Source organism: Mixophyes fleayi, chromosome 1 (assembly GCF_038048845.1).
Source record: "Mixophyes fleayi isolate aMixFle1 chromosome 1, aMixFle1.hap1, whole genome shotgun sequence".
NCBI lineage: Eukaryota > Metazoa > Chordata > Amphibia > Anura > Limnodynastidae > Mixophyes > Mixophyes fleayi.
Window position 1 is genome coordinate 63,611,721 of NC_134402.1, and position 22,767 is coordinate 63,634,487.

The following is a 22,767-nucleotide window of genomic DNA, read 5'->3' on the forward strand; positions in this document are numbered from 1 at the left end:
ACTGTTATTAGCAGGGTTACTCTTTTGGATTATTATAATTCATTAATCATGTAAATATAACCCTAGAAATAATAATCACTCAACAACTAATTGTTGTTATTTTTTACAGTACTATTAAAGGAACAAAATATAATTATCTGGAGGTAGGTTGCACTTTAATGACCAAACAATATTTTGCATCTTTGTTGCTTCCACCAGGAATGACCATTTATTTAAATCCAACTTAGTGACTTTTATATATTTATTTTTTGTTCAGAAGAGAGAAAGCATTCATTTGGTAACATGTTTGTATATTATGGGCATTAATTTAACTAAATGATCCAATGCGAATAGGCCTTATAGTAATGGGTAATTGTAATAGTAATGGGTACTAATAGGTCCATATTGCTTGGATCTTTTATTACATCTTTGCATGATACACCCAAGTCAGGTCTCCCATAACTTTAAAAGGTGCCTTCGACCCTACTTGGAAATCTCTATGATGTTACATAATGATGTGACAGGGCTTTCCTATCACAAATATAGAAGTGCAAAGCATTTTGACATCTAACACATGGCGCTCATTTGGAATACTATTTGTAATGACTGTGGAACTAAGAACCACTATGTATGGCTATTGTTCCCACCAGTAGTACCCCCACTGTTATTAACACCATGCATCCTGGTGGGAACATGTACATTAACGTGAAATGCACATAAGAAACACAATACTAAATATAAAAAACAAGATTGTATTAATTTTCTACCATTCCTTTTACTATTCTGATTGGTATCTCTTTGGTCCACAACATAAAGACTAGATTTGAGCAGAGCAGAAAGCACTTGTCCTAGGTTACCAGCGATATAAGAGCCAGGTTCCAGTATAACTTACACATTGTTAAAGTGGACAAAATTTCTATGCAATATATCCACATTGATATAAAACTATTACCATAACACATGTAATATATCCCCTCATGGTAATGTGACAAAACAACATCTACCATATACTGTCTTCACAGCCTAACATGTCATGCATCAAAATTTGTAAGTTGCGAGGTGGAACCTCCATGGCTCTGACTTTCTTCCAGTACATCCTACAGATGCTCGATCAGACTGAGATCAACACCTTGAACTCTTTGTCATATTCCTTAAACCATTCCTGAACAATTTTTGCAGTGTGTGGCAGGGTGCATTATCCTGCTGAAAGAGGCCACTGCCATCAGGGAATACCGTTGCCATAAACAGGCGTTCGTGGTCTGCTACAATGTTTAGGTATGTGGTACATGTCAAAGTAACATCCACACGAATGCCAGGACCCAAGTTTTCCCCAGCAGAACATTCCCCAGAGCATCTCACTGCATCCACCGGCTTGCCAGAGTGCATCCTGGTGCCATCTCTTCTTCATGGAAATGGCGTACACATACCTGGCCGTCCAACTGATGTAAAAGAAGACGTGATTTATCAGACCAGGCCACCTTCTTCCATTGCTCCATGGTCCAGTTCTGGTGTTCATTTGCCTATTTTAAGCACTTTTGGCGGTGGACAGGGGTTGGCATGGGCACCATGACCAATCTGCAGCTACGCAGCAAGCTGCAATGCACTGTGTGTTCTGACACGTTTCTATCATAGCCAGCGTTAACTTTTTCTGCAATTAGTGCTACAGTGACCCCGCCAAAGATAGCCCACCATGGGACCAGCCCGGGGGGGAAGAGGGCCCGCTGTGTCTAGCCATCACAATTTGGCACCTTGTCAAAGTTGCTCAAATCCTTACACTTGCCCATTTTTCTGCTTCCAACACATCACCTTCAAGAACTGACTGGCCACTTGCGGCCTGATATATTCCAGTGATATACAATGGGATAAGCTGAGGGATAGGATAGCCTGCCCAAGCGAGCAGCACAACTTTAGGGTTAACCACACCCTATACAAAACGCAAATATATTCAATACAGTTTGTGCTCAACATACTGACCAGCATAGAGTAAAAGGACAACACATAAATGAACTGGAATAGTGACCATATGTGCATACAAAATATGAACAAATCCTCTCCAAATAGCGGGAAAATGAGTCCAAGGGGTAAATGTATGATGCTGCGATTTTTTTCAACTCGCCGGAAATCGGCGACTTTGCATTGAAAATTTAAAGCGGCGATGGCTTGTAAAGGCGAGTTGAAAAAAATCGCAGCATCATACATTTGCCCCCAAATATTAAAAAGAATGTCCAATATTTGATATGTACGCAAACCAATGTATCCATCCGGCATTCCAGCATGAGTATTGAGTATGAGGATCTATAAGGTAGTAAGGTAATTAGATCCTCTTACTCAATACCCATGCTGGAATGCCGATACATTGGTTTGCGTATCAAATATCGGACATCTTTTTGAATATTTGTATTTATATTATGTATTGTCCTTTTACTCTATGTTGGTCAGTATGTTGAACACCAACTGCAGCGTCGGACTGGCCCACCGGGAAAGCTGGAGAATCATCAGAGGGACCCAATGCTTTAACATCCCCTTTTTGAAGAGAAATGGACCCCCCCTGACCTATTCCATCCCATGATTCTCAGGAGTCACCTGGGATGCGCACCAAGTGACTGGTGCCATCCCCTGTGTGCAGTGCAGGAAGTGCGCCTGAAACAAGGTGTGTTATGGTAATGTGTGTGCGCGTGTGTGTGTGTTTGTTATGGTAATGTGTGTAGGCAATGGGGCTTGTGGAAATGTAATGGGGGTGAGGACAGGGGGGCTTGTTAAAGTGAAATGGGGGTGAGAGCAGGGGGCGCTTATAAGCAAAATGGGGTGAGAGCAGAAGGGTGCTTACTATAAGTGAAACGGGGGTGAGAGCAGGGAGGGCTTATTATAAGTAAAATGGGGTGAGAGCAGGTGGGGGCTTATTATAAGTGAAATGGGGGTGATAGCAAGGGTACTTATTATAAGTGAAATGGGGTGAGAACAGGGGGAAAGCTTATTATAAGTGAAATGGGGTGAGAGCAGAAGGGGGCTTATTATAAGTGAAATGGGGGTGGGGGCAGGGGAGCTTGTGGTAATGTAATGTAAGTGTGAAGTAGGTGGTGGCTAATGGGTGCTGTTTTATTTGTGGGGTGATGGTGGGGCAATTTAATAGTGGGGCCTATTTAAGATGAGGTGGCTGGACCTTTAATTTAATGCTGGGGTGGTTTGGGGCTATTAATTGAATATGGGGCTGAGTTTGGGAAGGAGGGCTAGTTATTAAATGTGAATTATTTAATGCCGGGGATGGTTGTGGGAAATGGTTATATTTATTAAACTTAAATTCTATTTATTGCTAGGCCTGTTTGGAAGTAGGGAAATAGGTTTATTTATTAAATGCGGATACTATTAATTTACTGTCGGGCCTGGTTGGAGGGAAATAGATCTATTTATCAAAGTGAATACTATTATTTTAATGTTGGGAATGGAGAGAGGCTTAATTTTTAAACGTGTGTACTATTTATTTAACGCCAAGGGCTGGTTGGAGTTTTCTAAATTTCATGTACCCACTTTTTTTCCAGATAGGACTCCCAACATTCCAGGATCCAGACAAGCAGCAACTGAGCTAAAGACACCAGCAGCCATAGGTCGGGAAAGCGACAAAAACAGGACACACATACTCGGGTACATACAGCAGGAGCACACACTCACATTGGGTGCACACACATACTGGGCTCCGACTACCATTTACTTTGCCCCGCCAACATGAGGCCACTTTCAGACTTTTTTCAAGGGCCACTTTAAGTTCACAATCTGCCCCTGCCCTTTTTTATGTAGGTGGGGACCACCCGAGTCAAAAATTTGCAAAGCGCAAGTCAACTGCACCTTTAAGAGTCGCATAAGTCATGACGTAGAAGTAGAGATGGGCGGGCTCGGTTCCTCGAGATCCAAACCCACCCAAACTTTGCCTATCCGAGTACCGAGCCTAGCACGCTCGGTACTCTCCCGCCCATTCGGTATCGAAATCGAGGCAAAACGTCATTGTGACGTATTCGTATTTCTGAGCTCGGTTCTCGCGAGATTTGAAAAGCATAAATACCAGCCTCCACAGCAATCCATCACCATTTGACAGAGGGAGAGAGCAGGGTTAGGTCACAGGCTATATTAGCGCAAGGACAAAGCAATAATTGTACACATTATTGTTTCAATTCTATTCTATACAATTCTAATATTAATACAAATTGTATTAGCAATTGTTAGAGCAGTAAGAGAGGAGGATAGAGGAGGCTTTTTTTTCAATTTTTGGCACTCCAAGTGCTTTGGGCTCATTAAAATGGATTGAAAACAGTCCACATATGAGCAGAATCAGCAACCAGGTTCTGTCACCAGTCCTGATGGTAGTGTTCCCAGTACGTCATCTGGGAAAGGCGATGTAAAAGTACATAGTCTTTTTAAATCGGGGAAAAAAACACACACCAAATTTTTTTTTACCGTGTTGAAGCGAAAAAGAAGTGTAACTGAGGAAAAGTTACCTGCCAATAAAAAAAATTGCCAACATGCCATTCTACACACGCAGTGGCAAAGAAAGAATGAGGCATTCTACTTTCTCTATTAGTGGCAGATCAAAAAATGTTACCGAGCCTTCTTCTTGTAGGTCACTCGTGACCAAGCAAGACCAAGTAATTTGGAGTCTAAAAGTGGTGCACAACTTCTGTTACGCGTCAAAGCCAAGCTGCAAGAAAACAGTAAGGCATTAGAGGATAATGAATCCTCTGAATCAGAAATGACACCAATCCCTGTGGAGAGTCCATCCACCAGTGGTATGTCTAATTGTGAGCATTCTGTTAGTGACAGTGTACCCATAAAGAAGGGTCCTTTCAGCAGTTCTGTGACTTAACAGCCTTAACAGCCTGAGTGTAGCCGGTGATACACCAATTGATGATGCCACTTTGGAATTAGAAGAGGATGAGGGGGAGATTTGTGTAGGCGACGAGGGCACTAATAATGATGTTGATGATTATGATGCAGACAGATACCAAATTGGCTTTCTCAATTTCTATTTATATTCTAGACTCTATAACGGCTGAATAGAATTCTCTTTTACTCCTAGTGGAGAGGGTTTGATGCAGACAGATACCAAACTGCCTTTGTCCATTTATTTTTATATTATAATTCTACAGTCTATGCAGGCTGCTTTTTTTCTATTCAACTACAAGTGGAGGGGGTGGGGGGCTATAGAGACAGAAACCAAACTGCCTTTGTCCATTTCAATTTATATTGTACAGTCTATAACGGCTGAATTTTTTTTTATTTTCTACCAGTGGAGGGGGGCCTAGAGAGACAGAAACCAAACTGCCTTTGTCCATTTCTTTATATATTTAACTATAAGTGTAGGGTGTAATATACACCCAAAGACGATGGCTGCATTGCCAATAGGCTAAGATGGAGAGGAAGACAATCAGATTTGTGTGCAGAATTAAGGACGGCCTACCAGGGATTAAACTGTTTTCTTCCTAATTTATTAGCTTTAGAATTACCTTACTTTACTAAGAAACAGGTGGAGCACTAAATTCGGTTATTTTATGCCCAAAAACATTGATTTTTAAACAAAATTGCAAAACAAAACCAAAACCAAAACATGCAAGGGCGGTTTGGCAAAACCAAAACCAATACCAAAACACGACGGTAATCCAGATCCAAAACCAAAAGCAAAACACGGGGGTCAGTGAGCATCTCTACGTAGAAGCCTGCCCAGCCGACCTCAGAGAGGAGATGAAGCAGAGGTAAGTTACGTTTACGTTTATTTTATTGTAAATTTTCTATTTGCTTTTTATTTTTTAACTTGACAACGTTCCCTTTTTACCTGGGGGGGGGGGGGGGGTAGCATGTTCTTGGCATAATATGGATTGGGGACAGTACTCTGTGGAATAATGTGCATTGTGGCATAAATTGAACTTGGGAACTACTGTGTGGCATAATATGCATTGTGGCATAAATTGAACTTGGGCACTACTGTGTGGCATAATATGCATTGTGGCATAAATTGAACCCCTACCCGTTGTAGTCCCCCAGTGGGCCCCTTGAGCCCCAGTCCGACACTGACCAACTGTATTGAATATATTTGTCTAATATATTCCACCCCTTGACAGGTGCCATTGTAACAAGATAATCAATGTTATTAACTTCACTTGTCAGTGGTTTTAATGTTGTGGCTGATCGTGTATAGCAGTAAGTGGTACACTGTATTTCCTCTTTAATTATTAAAGTACATATGTGCATTTACATATGTTGTGCTTTGGTAAGGTACTGTGACTAATGAACAGTGTTCCCACCTATGTCCATAAACCAGTCTATCCTGAGCAGCAGCCTCAGCACTATGCCATCACTCTATTATTAAGTGTCATAGACCAAGTAGCCCCTTAACACTGCAGCCTTTATTTCTTGCCTTACATCGCAAGGGGAGGAGATGACAGCCGAGGAAGGAGGGGGGTAGATCAGAAGTGGGCAGGAGGGAGGATGGAGTAAAGCCGTTGCTACAACTAAAAGGAAAAAAAAAATCTTCGGGAAGAAAATCTGGCGTCCCTAACACCCATGTAAAACAACAGTGCCAAGTTGATTGAAGTCCTCGCCCCTGTATATAAGGAGCGTAGAGGTCAGCTGTCAGCAGCGCTATACTATCAGCATTCAGACAGCATCATTGCATCTCGCTCCCGGGCAAGGCCATGGCAGACACCCTGAGGCGGCTGACTAACAGCGAGAAGTGCAAGCACATCCAGGACCAGCTGGAGGACTGGTACAAAGACTATCACGTGAGTAGCTGACTGTGACCCTATGCCGTGCAGATCACATACTCCTTGCACATCTGTAGTTCTCTATCCTTCCTAACGACAATTTACATCTAGAAGCAAATATTGTTATTTATATGCATGTATGGGAAAGTCATGGGTAAATGTAGTAATATTAATATATTACTTTTTATAATCGTTTTGAGTAGTCATTCACCATATAGTGTGCGTATGCAAATGAACATGCATTGATATTCAGCATTACTAAATTGCTGCTTGTACATATAGACTTGCCGACATGATCCATTCAATGAGGGAGACATTTGTCCGGCTCGGGATTTCCTACATACATTTTGGACTACATTGACCTGGACTTAACTGGTGTAAAAGTTGTGTTTTATATATCAACTAATTAATTGAACCCAGGATAAGTCGGTCTAAAAGTAAATAGAAAAGCCAGAAGCAGACACGTCTCCATGTATGAAAATTATCTTCTATTTTAGGCTCGCCCTGGTAATAATATTTGCAATGTACTAGTCATTAGCCTTATTATGATGTGTTGTAATATAACTGTACGGACTGACATCTACTGTGTACTTATACAGCGAACTGAATTGCAGCAACATTCTAGAACGATGAATCCACGTGAATAACATTGGTACATGCCCATACTACATATTACCCGTTTTAATCTATTTTATGATATATTCTTTATAAATATGTCGGGGTTTAAAACCTGTGCCGTATAGGTCATCATGTGGTGGAATTGCGTCTGCTGATATCTGTGTACTATATATGTACACAATTCTTGTGCTACCGTTTGCATTGCAGTGATTGAATTGTGAAAGAAAGCGGTAACCAAGGACGCTTGTTGTCATGGAGACAGAAAACCCTTTCAGGGCAGAACACTGCTCCACAGCCAACAACTAATGTTGTAACAGCCTGACTGCCAGGACCACAATCATTTGTGTTTACAGTCCTATAAAGTACAGGAAGTGGATGAAAAGATTATATCCATTGACTGTGTTTAACAATACACAGTGCTCTGAAAGACAACTACTCTGCATGTGATGTGCAATGAAGAAGCAATGCACTAATAGTAGCACAATTATTATTTATACAATAATTTAATGCACCTTGCTGCAATATTGTTGTTTACTGGTATATTCATTGTCAGCTTGGTGATTAAATACATAACTGTATTTCAGCAACTCACTTTATGCTGAGTTTAGCACATTCTTTGGGGTTTATATTATAATGTAACATTTTATATCTTGGCAATACAATCATGTATAAAATGCATGTTTCCCAAATAGTTAATAATTTTGTTAATTCAAAACATACTTACAGTATTTTTCTTTTTAACTGTTTAATCACAGTTTAGTCCCCATTACACCAGCTGTGTTGGCAAGCACCAAATTGTTTCTAAAAGTGGGTTTGGGGTACTGAATTTACAAAGCATCCTTAATATGTTATTTTTTTTAACAGTTAATGCAAAAGTGATGTCATTTTAAATCAGAACTTTTATTGAAGACATTTAAATAATATCATATTGGGTTTATTATAAGCTTTTATTCACAATGATATCGTATGCATTTTATTTGTGTCATTGATATAGAAAAACATCTTTTATTCTAACATTCAAGTGATTTTTCTAGACATTTTAAATTAGTGAAGTTTATAATTTTCTGCAGCCTGTAGTTCTTGTCACTTTAGTAAGTTGCTATGGTACCAGGCTAGCATGATATCACAATGACCCCGAGAAATCAACCCCCCTTTCCTCTCTCCCCTCCCCGACCCCCACCAACATTCTGTAGACTTTATAAACGATTGCTGAAAACCAGTAATTCAGCCGTATTCTAGGCTTATTTTTAAATAGCAAAGAAAGGGAATTTGTGCTAAGCTGTGGGTGAGAGGTCCAATGTACCATGAATTGCCCTTGCTCCAGTTTAATTTAATAAGTTCCACATTGTTATATATATAAAACTTTATATTGTTTTAGCTATATTTATATATATTTATATATCTTTTATTCATCAGCGATGCCACAACCTGTTTTATGACAGGTAGTGCTCAGGTAGCGTGGGCCAGTGAGTAGATGTGTGAGACAGGTAGTTCTCAGGTAGTGTGGGACATGGGATAGGTGCGTGGGACATGTGGTGATCAGGTAGTGTGGGACATGGGATAGATGCATAGGACAGGTGGTGATCAGGTAGTGTGGGACATGGGATAGATGCATAGGACAGGTAGTGATCAGGTAGTGTGGGACATGGGATAGATGTGTGGGACAGGTGGTGATCAGGTAGTGTGGGACATGGGATAGATGCATAGGACAGGTGGTGATCAGGTAGTGTGGGACATGGGATAGGTGCGTGGGAAAGGTGGTGATCAGGTAGTGTGGGACATGGGATAGGTGGTGATCAGGTAGTGTGGGACATGGGATAGATGCATAGGACAGGTGGTGATTAGGTAGTGTGGGACATGGGATGGGTGCGTGGGACAGGTGGTGATCAGGTAGTGTGGGACATGGGATAGATGCATAGGACAGGTGGTGATCCTGGTAGTGTGGGACATGGGATAGATGCATAGGACAGGTGGTGATCAGGTAGTGTGGGACATGGGATAGATGCATAGGACAGGTGGTGATCCTGGTAGTGTGGGACATGGGATAGATGCATAGGACAGGTGGTGATCAGGTAGTGTGGGACATGGGATAGGTGTGTGGGACAGGTGGTGATCAGGTAGTATGTCTCAATAGACAGATGTGTGTATCCCGTAGTGCTCAGATAGTGTGGTATTCAGTAGTTTGCCATACCGCCACTTCTCCTACTTCTTTGATTGAAAAACGATCAAATTTCATTCACTTACATGTTTATACCACTACTTCTAAATTTCAACTTACCACAATATATATATATATATATATATATATATATATATATATATATATAATGCTTGACCATTACACCAACAGGGACTGTAATGACATTGTGTTCAAATACATATACTTTAGTATGGAGTTGATCCCCCTTTTGCAGTGATGACAGCTTCCACTCTTCTTGGGAGGCTTCCACAAGATGTTGGGGTGTTTCTGTGGGAATTTGTGCCCATTCATTCTGTAGAGTATTTATGAGGTCAGACACTGACCTCATAAATGCCTGGAGATTGCCTGGCTTGCAATCTCCGTTCTAGTTCATCCAAAAGGTGTTTGATGGGGTTGAGGTCAGGACTCTGTGTGGCCCAGTCACGTTCTTCCACAACGCACTCATCAAACCATGTCTTTTTAGTCCTTGCTTTGTGCACTGGGGCACAGTCATGTTGGAATAGAAAAGGGCCTTCCCCAAACTGTTCCCACAAAGATGGAAGCGTAATATTGTCCAAAATGACTTGGTATGCTGAATCATTAAGATTGCCCTTCACTGGAGATAAGGGGCCTAGACCAAACTCTGAAAAACAGCCCCATACCATTATACCTCCTCCACCAAACTTCACAGTTAGCATAATGCAGTCAGGCCGGTAACGTTCTCCAAACTTCCACCAAAACCAGACTCACCCATGTGACTGCCAAACAGAGAAGCGTGATTCATCACTCCACAGAACACGTTTCCAATGCTCCACAGTCCAGTGTCGGTGTGCTTTACATTTACACCACTCCATCCGATGCTTGGCATTGGTCTTGGTGATGTGAGGCTTGTATGCAGTTGCTCGGCCATGGAAACCCATTTCATTAAGCTCCCGCTGCAGTTTTTTTCTGCTTACATTAATGCCAGTGGAAGTTCGGAACTCTTCAGCTATGGAATCAGCAGAGCGTTGGCGACTTTTACGCACCATGCGCCTTAGCAGTCGTTGACCCCGCTCTGTGATTTTAAGTGGTCTTCTGCTTCGTGGCTGAGTTGCTGTTGTTCATAAATGCTTTCATTTTCTAATAATATCACTTACAGGTGACCAGCAGGGATGAAATTTCATTAACAGTCTCATTGCAATTATGGCATCCTATTACAATACTACGCTTGAAGTTTTATTTTTATTTATATATATATATATATATATATATATATATATATATATATGTATATTGATAGTGAAATTGGACAGTTATGTTTATACTGTAACTCTTTATAAGTAACTTCTCTCTTTCAGAATGTAACTGTTTAGCAGTGATGTAGCTTACTCACTACTTATAAAATATGTGTATCATATATAAACTACGGTATGATATATAGGTATATATGTATATTAAATATTTCTGGGTTGCCTCAGATATATAGCAAAATGGTGTCTGTTGCATCAAAGTACATGTTTACTGTCAACTTATATTCACCCTACCAGTACCATAGCTTACTTACACACACACACATACACACACACACACACACACACACACACACACACACATTGATAAATATTGAATACTAGATAAACTGGTAGTAATATGATTGTGGTATATCGCACATTGTCTTGATTCTATAGGGATGCAAAATTAATAATATATAATCCATAAAAAACATAATCAAACAATAAACTCAAATAAAGCAATTGTTGCACAGGTCGCATGTAAGTTGTCCATGAAGCATACTAGGACTAAATCTGCCATTGGAAAGTAATTTTGCAGACTGTATATAGCACTTCATCTACCACTTACTTCAGTGACAATGGAGATGCCTGTGAACCACCTGATACATAGTGACAGGCTTACTGCTCAGTGCTAGTTTTAAAACTCACATATTTAGTGCAGTTGAATGAGGGTTATCTCTTTAAAGACCCCAATTAACACAAGTGTTACTTTATTTTTTTCTGCAAATGCTAAAGGAATCTCTGAATAACATAAGCATGTCATATATACTACCACTAAATACTGTGCTAATAAATGCAACAATGTAAATAAGTTATTGGGCCAGATTTAGTGCGTTTACATAATGTAAAAATGTAATATTGATGTACTGCACATATGAACAATTAGGTCCCATATTTATCATCATCAGCTATTTATATAGCACCACTAATTCCACAGTGCCCTAGAGAGTAGAAAGCTCACATCAGTACCTGTCCCACCGAGAGAGACTAAGGTCAATTTAATAGAAGCCAATTAACCTACCAGTATGTTTTTGGAGTGTAAGAGGAAACCAGAGCACCCAGAGGAAAGTCACGCAAACACGGGGAGAACATACAAACTCCACTCAGATAAGGCCAAGGTTGGGAATTGAACTCATGACCCCAGTGCTGTGAGGCAGAAGTACTAACCACTAAGCCACCGTGCTGACCTATTTAGAGTTGAATGCGTTAGATATGAGATGTACATTTTGCACCTTCATAAACAGGGTGCCAGTTTTGAAGTTGTTGATGATGACTGTCACATCTTTGTTAGATGCATCTATATATTACATTTAAGATCTGCAAGTATGCTAAGAGGCACGCAACTTAAAATACAGACGTAGAAATGCAAATATGCTGAGGCATCTTTGCTTATGCACACATGGTCGTCAATTGCCCTGAATAACTTGATCTCAGCTATTTTACCTTAAGTAAATTTAATTTATAAGATGCCACTGAGGGTAAAGATATTCAATGCTCACTGATTAAGCCTTGTAATATTTTATTAATGTATTCTGTAATAACAGTTTGACCCATACTTCTGTGTGTTTTGGGATCAGACAATCATTTTTGTGTTCAATCACATATTTCATTTGCTATTGTTAAAGGTCTATTAATTAAATTGTTATTGTTATTATTACCACCGCTTTACGTTGGTATATAGAACTACACTTTATAACCACATAATCCTGTATGGATTACTTATTAATATTAATAACCACATTCTCAGGGTTTGAAGACAAGCAGGAAGAGACTAATTCCTAACTACACCTAGTGCTCACTTTCCTACTATCAGTATAACACAGAGCACATACCACAATGAGGCTGGGATGGTATTGAATGAATATGAACATGAATAGACTTGCAGGCACTTTATTTTACAGTTCAGTTAGCGTAAACAAAGATATATTTGAATCCCTCCCACTTAATGTTGATGGAGCTGTCATGAGATTCAATATTGTTACCATGGGAAGTATTGTCAGGTCAAGTTCATAAAACCACACATTAAGCATAAATGTAAACACTGATAACTATGTTCAATGCTGATGTCTACTAAAGGATAATAAATCTGCAATGTTCTCTAATAGTTAAACAAGGAACCTCATCTAAACAAAGGGTATTGGGATCTGTGAATCACGAAGTTTTACAGAAAATATGATTTAGTAATCAATGCTTTGATTCTATCAGGGTATCTGGCTATACAGTCTCTTACCCACTAAGTTATGGATGTTAGGTGGAGATCACTACTAACCAGCATGTCTGAATACTGTATTGTCCTGCACTGTATGCTTAAGACTAGGGCAGGGGTGTATTTATCAAGACCCGCGGTTGTGAAGATTGCATGTCGCCGCCTATCATAGCTATAGAAAATCTACAGTCACCACATTTATTAATAAAATTGTGAGGATTGCTCAGGTCCTCGGTGATATTGGCTGGCAGCAGTAAGAGTACTCTTACTGCTCACCAGTTCGGGATTTGGGCTTCCAATTCAAGATTCAATAATAAAACAATAAAATAAATTTTGTATAAAAAAAAAAAAAAAGAAGAAAAAATGGTTTATTTAACTAATAAAGCATTTTGTCTCATTGTGTGGCATTACTATCATCATCCTGAGATATGTAGCCAGGTTATCAGTTAATTATCAATGACAATGAATGATGAACTGACTCTTTACAGTTAGCATTAGATGTAATAGAGGATGTCATGCCTGTGCTGTAATAAAGCTGTGTTGCTCTACTTGATTGAACCTCTCTAAGTTACAACTAGGTTATCATAGATAAGTATGCAGACGTAAAAATACTTTATCAGCTGATCACCATTTCCTCCTTTGGAATGTTCATGGCTATATATAGTTCCTCTCCGTAAGCTTCGTGGGAACTTGACTGCCGCTTTGGACCAGTACATGATCACACAGCCACATAGGTGCTATGTACAGTATCTGTATATGCAGTGTACATTAATAGCAGCACCAAAGGAATATTTGCCAGCCCTTAGGAACAGAACTCTTCTTTAATAAAATATCAGCTCATGCCCTCCTGCCCACTTTGCCAGCCCTACAGTGGTTTTCAAATCCCTGCCGCTTGAAATTATTTCACCTTCCTTCTTAGTGATTGGATGGCTCCCTTATTATGCAAAATACCCCTTGTAGCCTTGTAATAGGGTGTTGCAATATGATCTAGTCACATAGCAATGTTTGTCAGTGGGTTGATGTCTTGTGTGAATTGTGTAACGGGTGGTAATCTAGTGAGGTTAAGAAGGTGGTTGAGGAATATTATAAACTTGCCTGAAGAGGTGAGTTTTCAGAGAGCATTTGAAGGTTTGTAGACCAGAAAAAAATATTATTGTGCGAGTGAGGGATATCCAGATTGGGTGTAGCTCGAAAGAATTCCTGTAAACGGGAATGGAATAATGTAACGTGAATGGAAGAGAGACGCATATCTTGTGCAGAACAGAGTTGTCAAATTGGTAGATATTTTGAGACAAGAGAGGAGATGCATGTTGGTGCTGCTTTGTTGATGGTCTTGTAGGTTAGTAAAAGTATTTTATATTGGATTTGGTAAAAAACCACTGTAGAGACAAACAGAGTGATTCAGCAGAGGAATAACAATTTGCCTGGAAAATCAATCTGGCCGCTGCGTGCAAAATAGATCATAGGAGTGGAAGTCTGATTAGGGTAAGACCAGTAAGGAGGGAATTGCAATAGTCAATGTGGGAAATGATGAGTGCATGACTTAAGGTTTTTGCAGTGTCTGACTGTGTTCATTATGCACTCCTGCAGTATAGATTTCAATATATTGGTATCTATTAGGAACAACTAATGCAATCACCGCAGCCTTCTCTTACTCTACAGGACATGTTATAGTATTACTATATATAATTAATGCACAGAGCTTGTAATAGGATGATATATGTCCCTTTAATATAAAAAAACAATTAAAATCATATTTTATAATCATATTTAGAGTCCTACTGCACCATTTTATTTTACTAACTTAAAGAAAATAAAGACATCTATAACCTTGTTGATATACTAGATACAGATAAATAAATCCAAGTAAAGTAAAGCAAAGCAAAAGTAAATCAAATGGAATACAACCACTTGACAATGTGATGCCTGTGCAATAATAACACTGTGTACCCTATAAAGTATTATCAGTAGTAACTGACATTTTGTGTATGTTTTCATTCACAGATTAATTCTTGTGACCATAATCTGAACATTTGCTGTGAACTGCTTGAGTTGAATTCCAGAATCCAGGGGCAGCTGTTCACAATTCTCAATGTAACAGCCAGGGAAGGTACGATAGAGATTATCAGCAGAAGTATAACTATCAATCGTTTGCTTTGGATAGAAAAAGGACAGTAAAATGTTTGCTTCAGAAACATTAAACCGTTGTACTATGTTACTATGCTCCTATATAGCATTATAATAGCTTGTTAAATAAGATTCTGTGAAGTGTGAAGAACTTTTTTTGAGCTTGCAACTGCTTCTTAGCTTTTTTTTACATTTTTAATTTTCTGTGGATGCCCGTAATCCCCCCCCCCCCCATCTGTTCATCGACAGTATTGCAAACAAAAGTTGTAAAACAGTTTAGAATTCCAGCCCACTTCTTTCAGTTATATCACAGAAAAGTTTTTGGGGGTCCATCTGCTAATGAGAAATTTTTCTACGATTTCTCCAGGAGTTAATGTGAAAGTTAGTGTGAGTGTAGTTTTTTCATTTTCTGTGTTTTTTTTTTAATAAAAAAACTCTTCCATTTATATTTTTGGATATCAGTTTGTTATCACTACTTTTTATTCAATAAGAATTGTGATTTTTGTGTCATTAATTCCCATCTAATAATGTTCTGTCTTTGTGTTCTTAAAGAATTAATGCGTCGAATAGGCTTTTTTGTTTATAATTTTATGCAGGGAATTGTTTGATTTATAATTATTGTCAATAAATTAGGTTGTGAATGCTTTTTGGATAAGCCAGGAAGCAAATGAAGACTTATTATGAGTGTTAGCTCTTGAACTGACTCTTAGTGGTGGCCGGATTTTGTGTTTATTTGTGAGTGTGGGATAGATTTTTAGGTGTTTTTTTTGTCATATTTAGAAAAACTATGTGGTTTTAGTATTGACTAACCATTTCACACCCAAATGTCATATATGCCGAGGTGGGTCTTGCCGTGACAAAGACTATGTGCAATATAATGCAACATTTTTATTTGTCGTAGCTGGATTTGGAGTCGTGTGGAGGGAAATTATTTAATCCCTGTGTGATCAAGAATGCATTTCTTTCATGGAACTCATTCTGCACTGCACTGCAGCAACAATTTGTTTAATCTTTTTAATCTTGCAACTCTATGGAACTGGGGAAAGTCAAAATTAATAATATATAAGCATATCAAGAGAGCTTGTGAAAAGTTATGTATTGAGGTAACAGTAAACTAATAACATCAGTAAAAAATGAAATTGACTCTATGATTGTGGTAGACAAACATGTGTAATATATATAAAAACATATCTCCTCTCCTCTTTCAGGAGGTCAATATGCAGGCGTGGAAACACTTAAGAGCCGTTTCTTACCCTGGCTGGGTACTTGTTTCTCGAACTCCTCTCCAGTGCTGTATTCTGACTGTAGCTTCTCTCACCTTAAGGTATGTAGCCAGCAAGTGTATTCAGTGGTCGAAGTGGAAATTTAGAAGTGGTGGTATGAAAAATGTAATGGGAATGTAAGTGAGTGTAATTTAATAGTGTTACAATGAAGGCAGTATGAGAAGTGTCAGTATGACATACCACTGTATACACCCCACTTCTACCACTGTATATATAATGTAAGTGAATGGAATGTGATAGTGTTACAATGAAGGCAGTAGGAGAAGTGGGGGTATGACATACCACTGTATACACCCCACTTCTACCACTGTATATATAATGTAAGTGAATGGAATGTGATAGTGTTACAATGAAGGCAGTAGGAGAAGTGGGGGTATGACATACCACTGTATACACCCCACTTCTACCACTGTATATATAATGTAAGTGAATGGAATGTGATAGTGTTACAATGAAGGCAGTATGAGAAGTGTCGGTATGACATACCACTGTATACACCTCCACTTCTACCACTGTATATATAATGTAAGTGAATGGAATGTGATAGTGTTACAATGAAGGCAGTATGAGAAGTGTCAGTATGACATACCACCGTATACACCTCCACTTCTACCACTGTATATATAATGTAAGTGAATGGAATGTGATAGTGTTACAATGAAGGCAGTAGGAGAAGTGGGGGTATGACATACCACCATATACACCTCCACTTTGACCACTGAGTGTATCGTAATGAAGTGGCGTGTCACTTCCACTCATGACATCCTGATCGTAGAGTATAGAGCGATCATGTATAATCCTTAACCTGTATAGTTAACATCCTGTTGGTGTTGTGGTCATGTAGCTGTTCATGTCTTCAGGTCTGCTCCTACCATGAGTCAAGGAGTAACGTTATCTAAGGTACAACAATTGTAGTGGGCAGCATTAATGCTCACTCTGCCCTGAGTATCTCTAAGTGTATAGTTAATCCCCGCCATGCTCCTGGATCATCATTTGCAAGAGGAAGCTCAGTGTGACATATACAGCAACCACCTGCAGTTCCTGTTGTTATCTCTGGATTGCAGTGACTGGCAGGGAGAGTACAAGCATAGGGGAAGTAGATAAAGTATCTTCCCCCTTTTTTGTCTACTATTGTTCAACTTTTAGGGGTATATTTACTAAACTGTGGGTTTGAAAAAGTGGAGATGTTGCCTATAGCAACCAATCAGATTCTAGCTGTCATTTTGTAGAATGCACTAAATAAATTACAGCTAGAATCTGACTATAGGCAACATCTCCACTTTTTCAAACCTATATCTTAGTAAATATACCCCTAAGTCACCCCATTTCTGATACAGTAAACATCACTTACAGAAGTGCAGTCCATGCAGATGCTCACAGCTCTTTATTTTGCTCAGATGCACCTACTTGTCCACCTCATGCATCCAGAGGTGCACACCCTCGGAATATCAGTGTGCTCCTACTGTTGTAAGATTGCGGTTCTGAATGTTAATACACATAATGGAAACAGTAAAAACATTGCTAGAAAGACCAATCTACTTCTACTTTAGGAGTACTCATTCCATTCATTTAAATTTTTTAATTGTTCTCCTGAATGTCTGCTTGATTAGCCTCATTTTTGTTTTGTACTATTCACCAGAGTCTGTCTTTATTACTTTTGTCATGTTTGTGTGTTGGAATATTTTTATTTCATTGGTTGCAATGTGCCTAGAACTACGGTTTTCCATACAAAGGGCACCTATATGGTGCAAAATGCATACTATTGAAAGTAAAAGGCTATGCCTGTTTTTCACCACTTTCAAGTATGTGCCTAGTTCAACTACTTTGGTTGATGCAAAAATGCTCTGTGCCCACCCCTACCAAACAGAAAATGCCCCTCCCTACATGTGCCATACTCTACAAATCGAAGCCTTATTTTTGCCTGCATAACTAGGTGCTTTCATGTGCCTATCCCACACTAAGCAACAAATGCTCGGTCTGCCCACTTCCTCCAATGAGGAGGATGTATAGGTTTTGCATCAACACAATTATAGATAATTTTTGGCAGAAGAGTACTGTTAAGGGTTGCAGTAGAGCATATTCCCATTGAGTCATTCTTCTATTTACAAATGATGACTGGTGCTGTAATATATATGTAATACAGAATATAGCTTTCATACAGAGTACAGCTTTATTAGCATTAATAGTGTATTTGGGAAGTGCAATTTTTGCATGCAGAGTAAATACTTTCTGCTTTTGTGATACAGATACTAGACAGCTTCATTTTTTTACTCTGTGATTTAGAGTTGAGCTCCCTCTCCCAACACTATATACATGTGCACATATTAAAATTGCCCTTAGCCTAACACTGCAGCTTTATTTTGCCAGGTTACAAAATTGCACCTTTTTCCTGGACTTGCTCCTTACTTTAAATCAGGGCCCATATGGGGCTGTGTTGCTGGTCTATACAACCAGTCACATCAAACGTTTCTCACAAGGCTTCAAGATAGGAAATAGACAGATCCATGATTATATTACAGGAGGACATGGCTGCTGTAGTGTCATGCTACTTTACTATGGACCACCTGGACTTTTTTATTATTATTATTACCATTTATTTATATAGCGCCACTAATTCCGCAGCACTGTACAGAGAACTCATTCACATCAGTCCCTGCCCCATTGGGGCTTACAGTCTAAATTCCCTAATATACACAGACAGACAGAAAGGCACAGACAGACAGATACACACACAGACACACACACAGACTAAGGTCAATTTGTTAGCAGCCAATTAACCTACCAGTATGTTTTTGGAGTGTGGGAGGAAACCGGAGCACCCGGAGGAAACCCACGCAAACACGGGGAGAACATACAAACTCCACACAGACTTGCAACCAGAATCCAAAGTTGCCTGTCACCCCCCTGCTTTTGTGTAATGCTAAAAGTCTACTCTGCCACTAAACATGTCACAAACTTAGGGCAACTAACATGTCATGTAGCAATGCTTTTCCATTCACTCATACTGTACATAGTCCTCATTAATGCTTCTTCCCTTGGGTCCCCATTATTAATTTAACACTGCTGTTATACCAACTGTGATGTTAGATGAAGGTTTGAGTATAGTACCTTTGCCACTCCCCTCCTTTTTCGAGTCCTAATTTAGTATCAGGTTTAAGTGCTTATTTAATGTATATTTATGCAGAGCTAAGTAGCCACTCAACAAACAGTTACTTGTGTACATTTTGAATATGGGACCACTTGTTTTTTATTTTGACTTAAACAACAATTATCTGCCATTTGAATTTCTCCATGACCACCTTCAGCCACTCCCTTGCACTGTTAACGGCATAAGCCTTTATGTTTCAGGAATCACTGGAAAAGGATAAAAGACTGAGGGAACTGTCATCCTCTCAGGAGAAAGAGCTGCAAAAACTGGAAACGCATCTGGCATCTACTCGTGTAGAACTGAACTCCGTGAGACAAGAGTGAGTCGAATGTCCATGGTGGCTTGAACTATACCGGTGACATAATAGCAGGGTCTAGAATTCATCAAAAGGATCTTAACTAAAATTACAAGAAATGTTAATTTTTACATTATTTTTCCACATAAATGTTCAATGAAACATCGTAGCAGAGAAACCTCTTTTTCTATGTATTCATGTTTATTTATTCTCTTTCCTCAGCTGAGATAAAGTTGCATTTCAGTCATACAATCTTAAGGAACAGTGCATCAATTGGCCAGATAATTATTGAATTGATAGAATAATTTGTTATTACACACAAAGACAGAGCCAACCACACCAGATAATAAACACGTGTTCCGTCATCTCTTTAATTATCTTATAGTTATAGTTCACAATCCTTATTCCTCTGAAAGAGGTGCTACCGCTGAAACCAAACTGACACAAATTCTACACAAGAAAAGAAGGATACTTTTAGGGGTATATTAGTACACCACTAATTTCTGCAACTTTTCTTTACTGATATATATTAAAATAAATTTGAATTACTTTCCCTGCGCTAGGTGATAAAAACAGCAAAATAAAATGGAATGTTTGTTTTGAAAGTATAGAGGGAAATCTAAACTATGCTGTAACACCTATTATATCACACTAATAGATGCTTATTATTAGATGTACCTTTTTAAAAGTTCGATATATTTGCTCATATAGTTGAGGGAAAGTTGTCTCAGGTAGAAACACATGAATGATTTTGTACAATATGTTGTTCCTAGATTGGTTGCTATACACAATAATATGTTAGCTAACTCTTTATTTTCTTCTTACTATTGTACACAGAACCTTGTTCCAGTTGTCGTTTCTAATACATTGGGGGGAATTCAATTTCCCCCGAAGTACCGCAGCGTTATAGATATTACCGTTATTACGGTAATATTAACCTTGCTTTAGAACTACCATATTAACAGTAATTACGCGCACTATTACCGTAATAACGGTAATAGTTTTAGCGCAGCGGTACTTCGGGGGGAATTGAATTCCCGCCAGTGTTTCTATATTTATTGTTTGTATTTAATGCCTATAGCACCTGATTTATCAAGAAATTAATTCTGAGCGCAACCTGTGTTTAGTATTAAACGCACATATTTAAGCTTTGTTGAATTCATCAAAGCACAGATCTCAAGATATATATGCTGTAGAAATCAGGGGCTGGTCTGCTGTGTTCTACTACACAATACTTATGTGGATTATAAGTAAAAAATAAAAACGCACAGAAAAAAAATAATGATTGAATTAATGTCACCATTTTTTTCATGAAATACATTATTAGGATGTTTTTAATATTTACTGAGCATAAAATACATTTGAACAGTTGCTTGTGATTGCACAAACGTTATAGCTTGTATACGAGACTGTCATCACTATTGATCAGGATGTTTTAGCTGGAGTAAGCGATACGCCAGAAAAACAAGTAACTTTGAGATGACCAGAGCTGGAATCAGATGTGGCTGCCTGCGCTTGAGCTTGGCACGCCCGTACTGTACATTGAGTATGCCCCTTCCCTGCCGCTTTCACGCCCAGAAATTGTAGGCTGTAGTAAGTGTCCTTTGCGTTCGAAGATGGAGCGGTTAGGGCTGCGTTCATGGACGTATCTCCCAGTTTTGGCCATGCAAGGAGTGATTTTGCGCACAATACGCTCAAAATTGCCAAAATCATGCCTTGATGAATCCGGCCCTTTGCCTCTATTTTCTGGCCACCAGGACCCACTTCTGATATTTTACGGTTCCAGTTTTTTTAAATAAGTCTTTAAAATATTTAACAAATAGTCTCTCTCATATTCTTAATTTTCGCCTGAAAACTGGATTAATTGTTTTACTGTTGTCCCATATTGGTAGTATGTTCTTAAGACTATCTCACTCTTACTGTTACATCGCTTCTTGGCCACATCTGATGCCTTCTTTCCCTATATAATATGATTCTAATTTCTCATTTAGGTACATATAGTGATATAAGTTACAATTGATTTGGGTGCACAGCATAAATGACACCGCGCATTTCGCTGTATGCTTCCTCAAGTCTTAAAAAAAACCTTGAAAAACCCCCCAAAATGTTTAATCCTTGAGAAAAAGTAGAGTGAAAGGTATGTTGGTGTTTATACTGTGCATCCCTATTAATAGTAACTTATATCAGTGCATATACCTGAATAATAAATTAGATGCTAGAATCAGATTACTTACTGTTCGGATACTGTTATTGGTGCACTGCTAGTTCTACTGATCGCATTCCTTCTGCTAGGAAATGGTTTGCGGGGAACAGTAATGATAGTTGTGAATGTTATATATTGTTTCATTCCCTTCCTGATCTTGTAATATGAATGGCTCTATTTTGTTTGCATTAGCAAGACATGTTTTAAATCTTGTATGGTAGTGTATTTTATAAAAGCATTTTTTTCTTACTGCATGTAGAGAACTGTTATTAATATTTATGCATCTGTCTGTGAAAATGAGGTAGAAGATCTGTGTAACAATGAGTTTTTATGTTTGATTTTTGTCTTTTTTTTTCCCCCCTCTCTTTTTACATACAGCTTGCTTGATGCTCAAATGGAGCTCGAGGAGACTAAAACTAAATCAGCAACCACTCTCCTGGCGGCAGAGGAGGAGATACTGCAGCTTAGAGCTGAGTAAGAGAAATTGCAATGAATTCCCTCTCTTACTTTGCTTCGATTTCAGACTATCCTCTTATCTTGGGTGAAATCTCAGTTTTTGAAAGGGAAACTATCATATCCTTTTACTTAATGTCTTTTGTCTTAACCTCTCTTTTTTCCGTAATATCAAATTCTGAAATGTACAGTCATGGCCATAAGTTTTGAGAATTACACAAATCTTGTTTTACACAAAGTTTGCTGCTTCAATGTTTTT

The 22,767-nt window shown here is 38.8% G+C and overlaps 1 protein-coding gene across 3 annotated transcripts in view; it reads left to right on the top strand.

The window, feature by feature from the left end:
- The first annotated feature begins 5,660 nt into the window (after positions 1-5,660).
- The window catches only part of SPATA18 (spermatogenesis associated 18), a 29,912-nt gene continuing 12,805 nt past the window's right edge, over positions 5,661-22,767 (top strand). For 2 of the 3 annotated variants that reach the window (XM_075195553.1, XM_075195538.1), the window contains exons 1-5: positions 6,393-6,743; positions 15,004-15,109; positions 16,335-16,450; positions 19,758-19,876; positions 22,434-22,529. In XM_075195553.1, the coding sequence (XP_075051654.1) occupies positions 6,657-6,743; positions 15,004-15,109; positions 16,335-16,450; positions 19,758-19,876; positions 22,434-22,529 (524 nt within the window). In that variant the 5' untranslated portion in view covers positions 6,393-6,656. Of the gene's footprint in view, positions 5,718-6,392; positions 6,744-15,003; positions 15,110-16,334; positions 16,451-19,757; positions 19,877-22,433; positions 22,530-22,767 lie in introns of those variants that run through there. The other variant, XM_075195546.1, reaches the window with a different exon arrangement.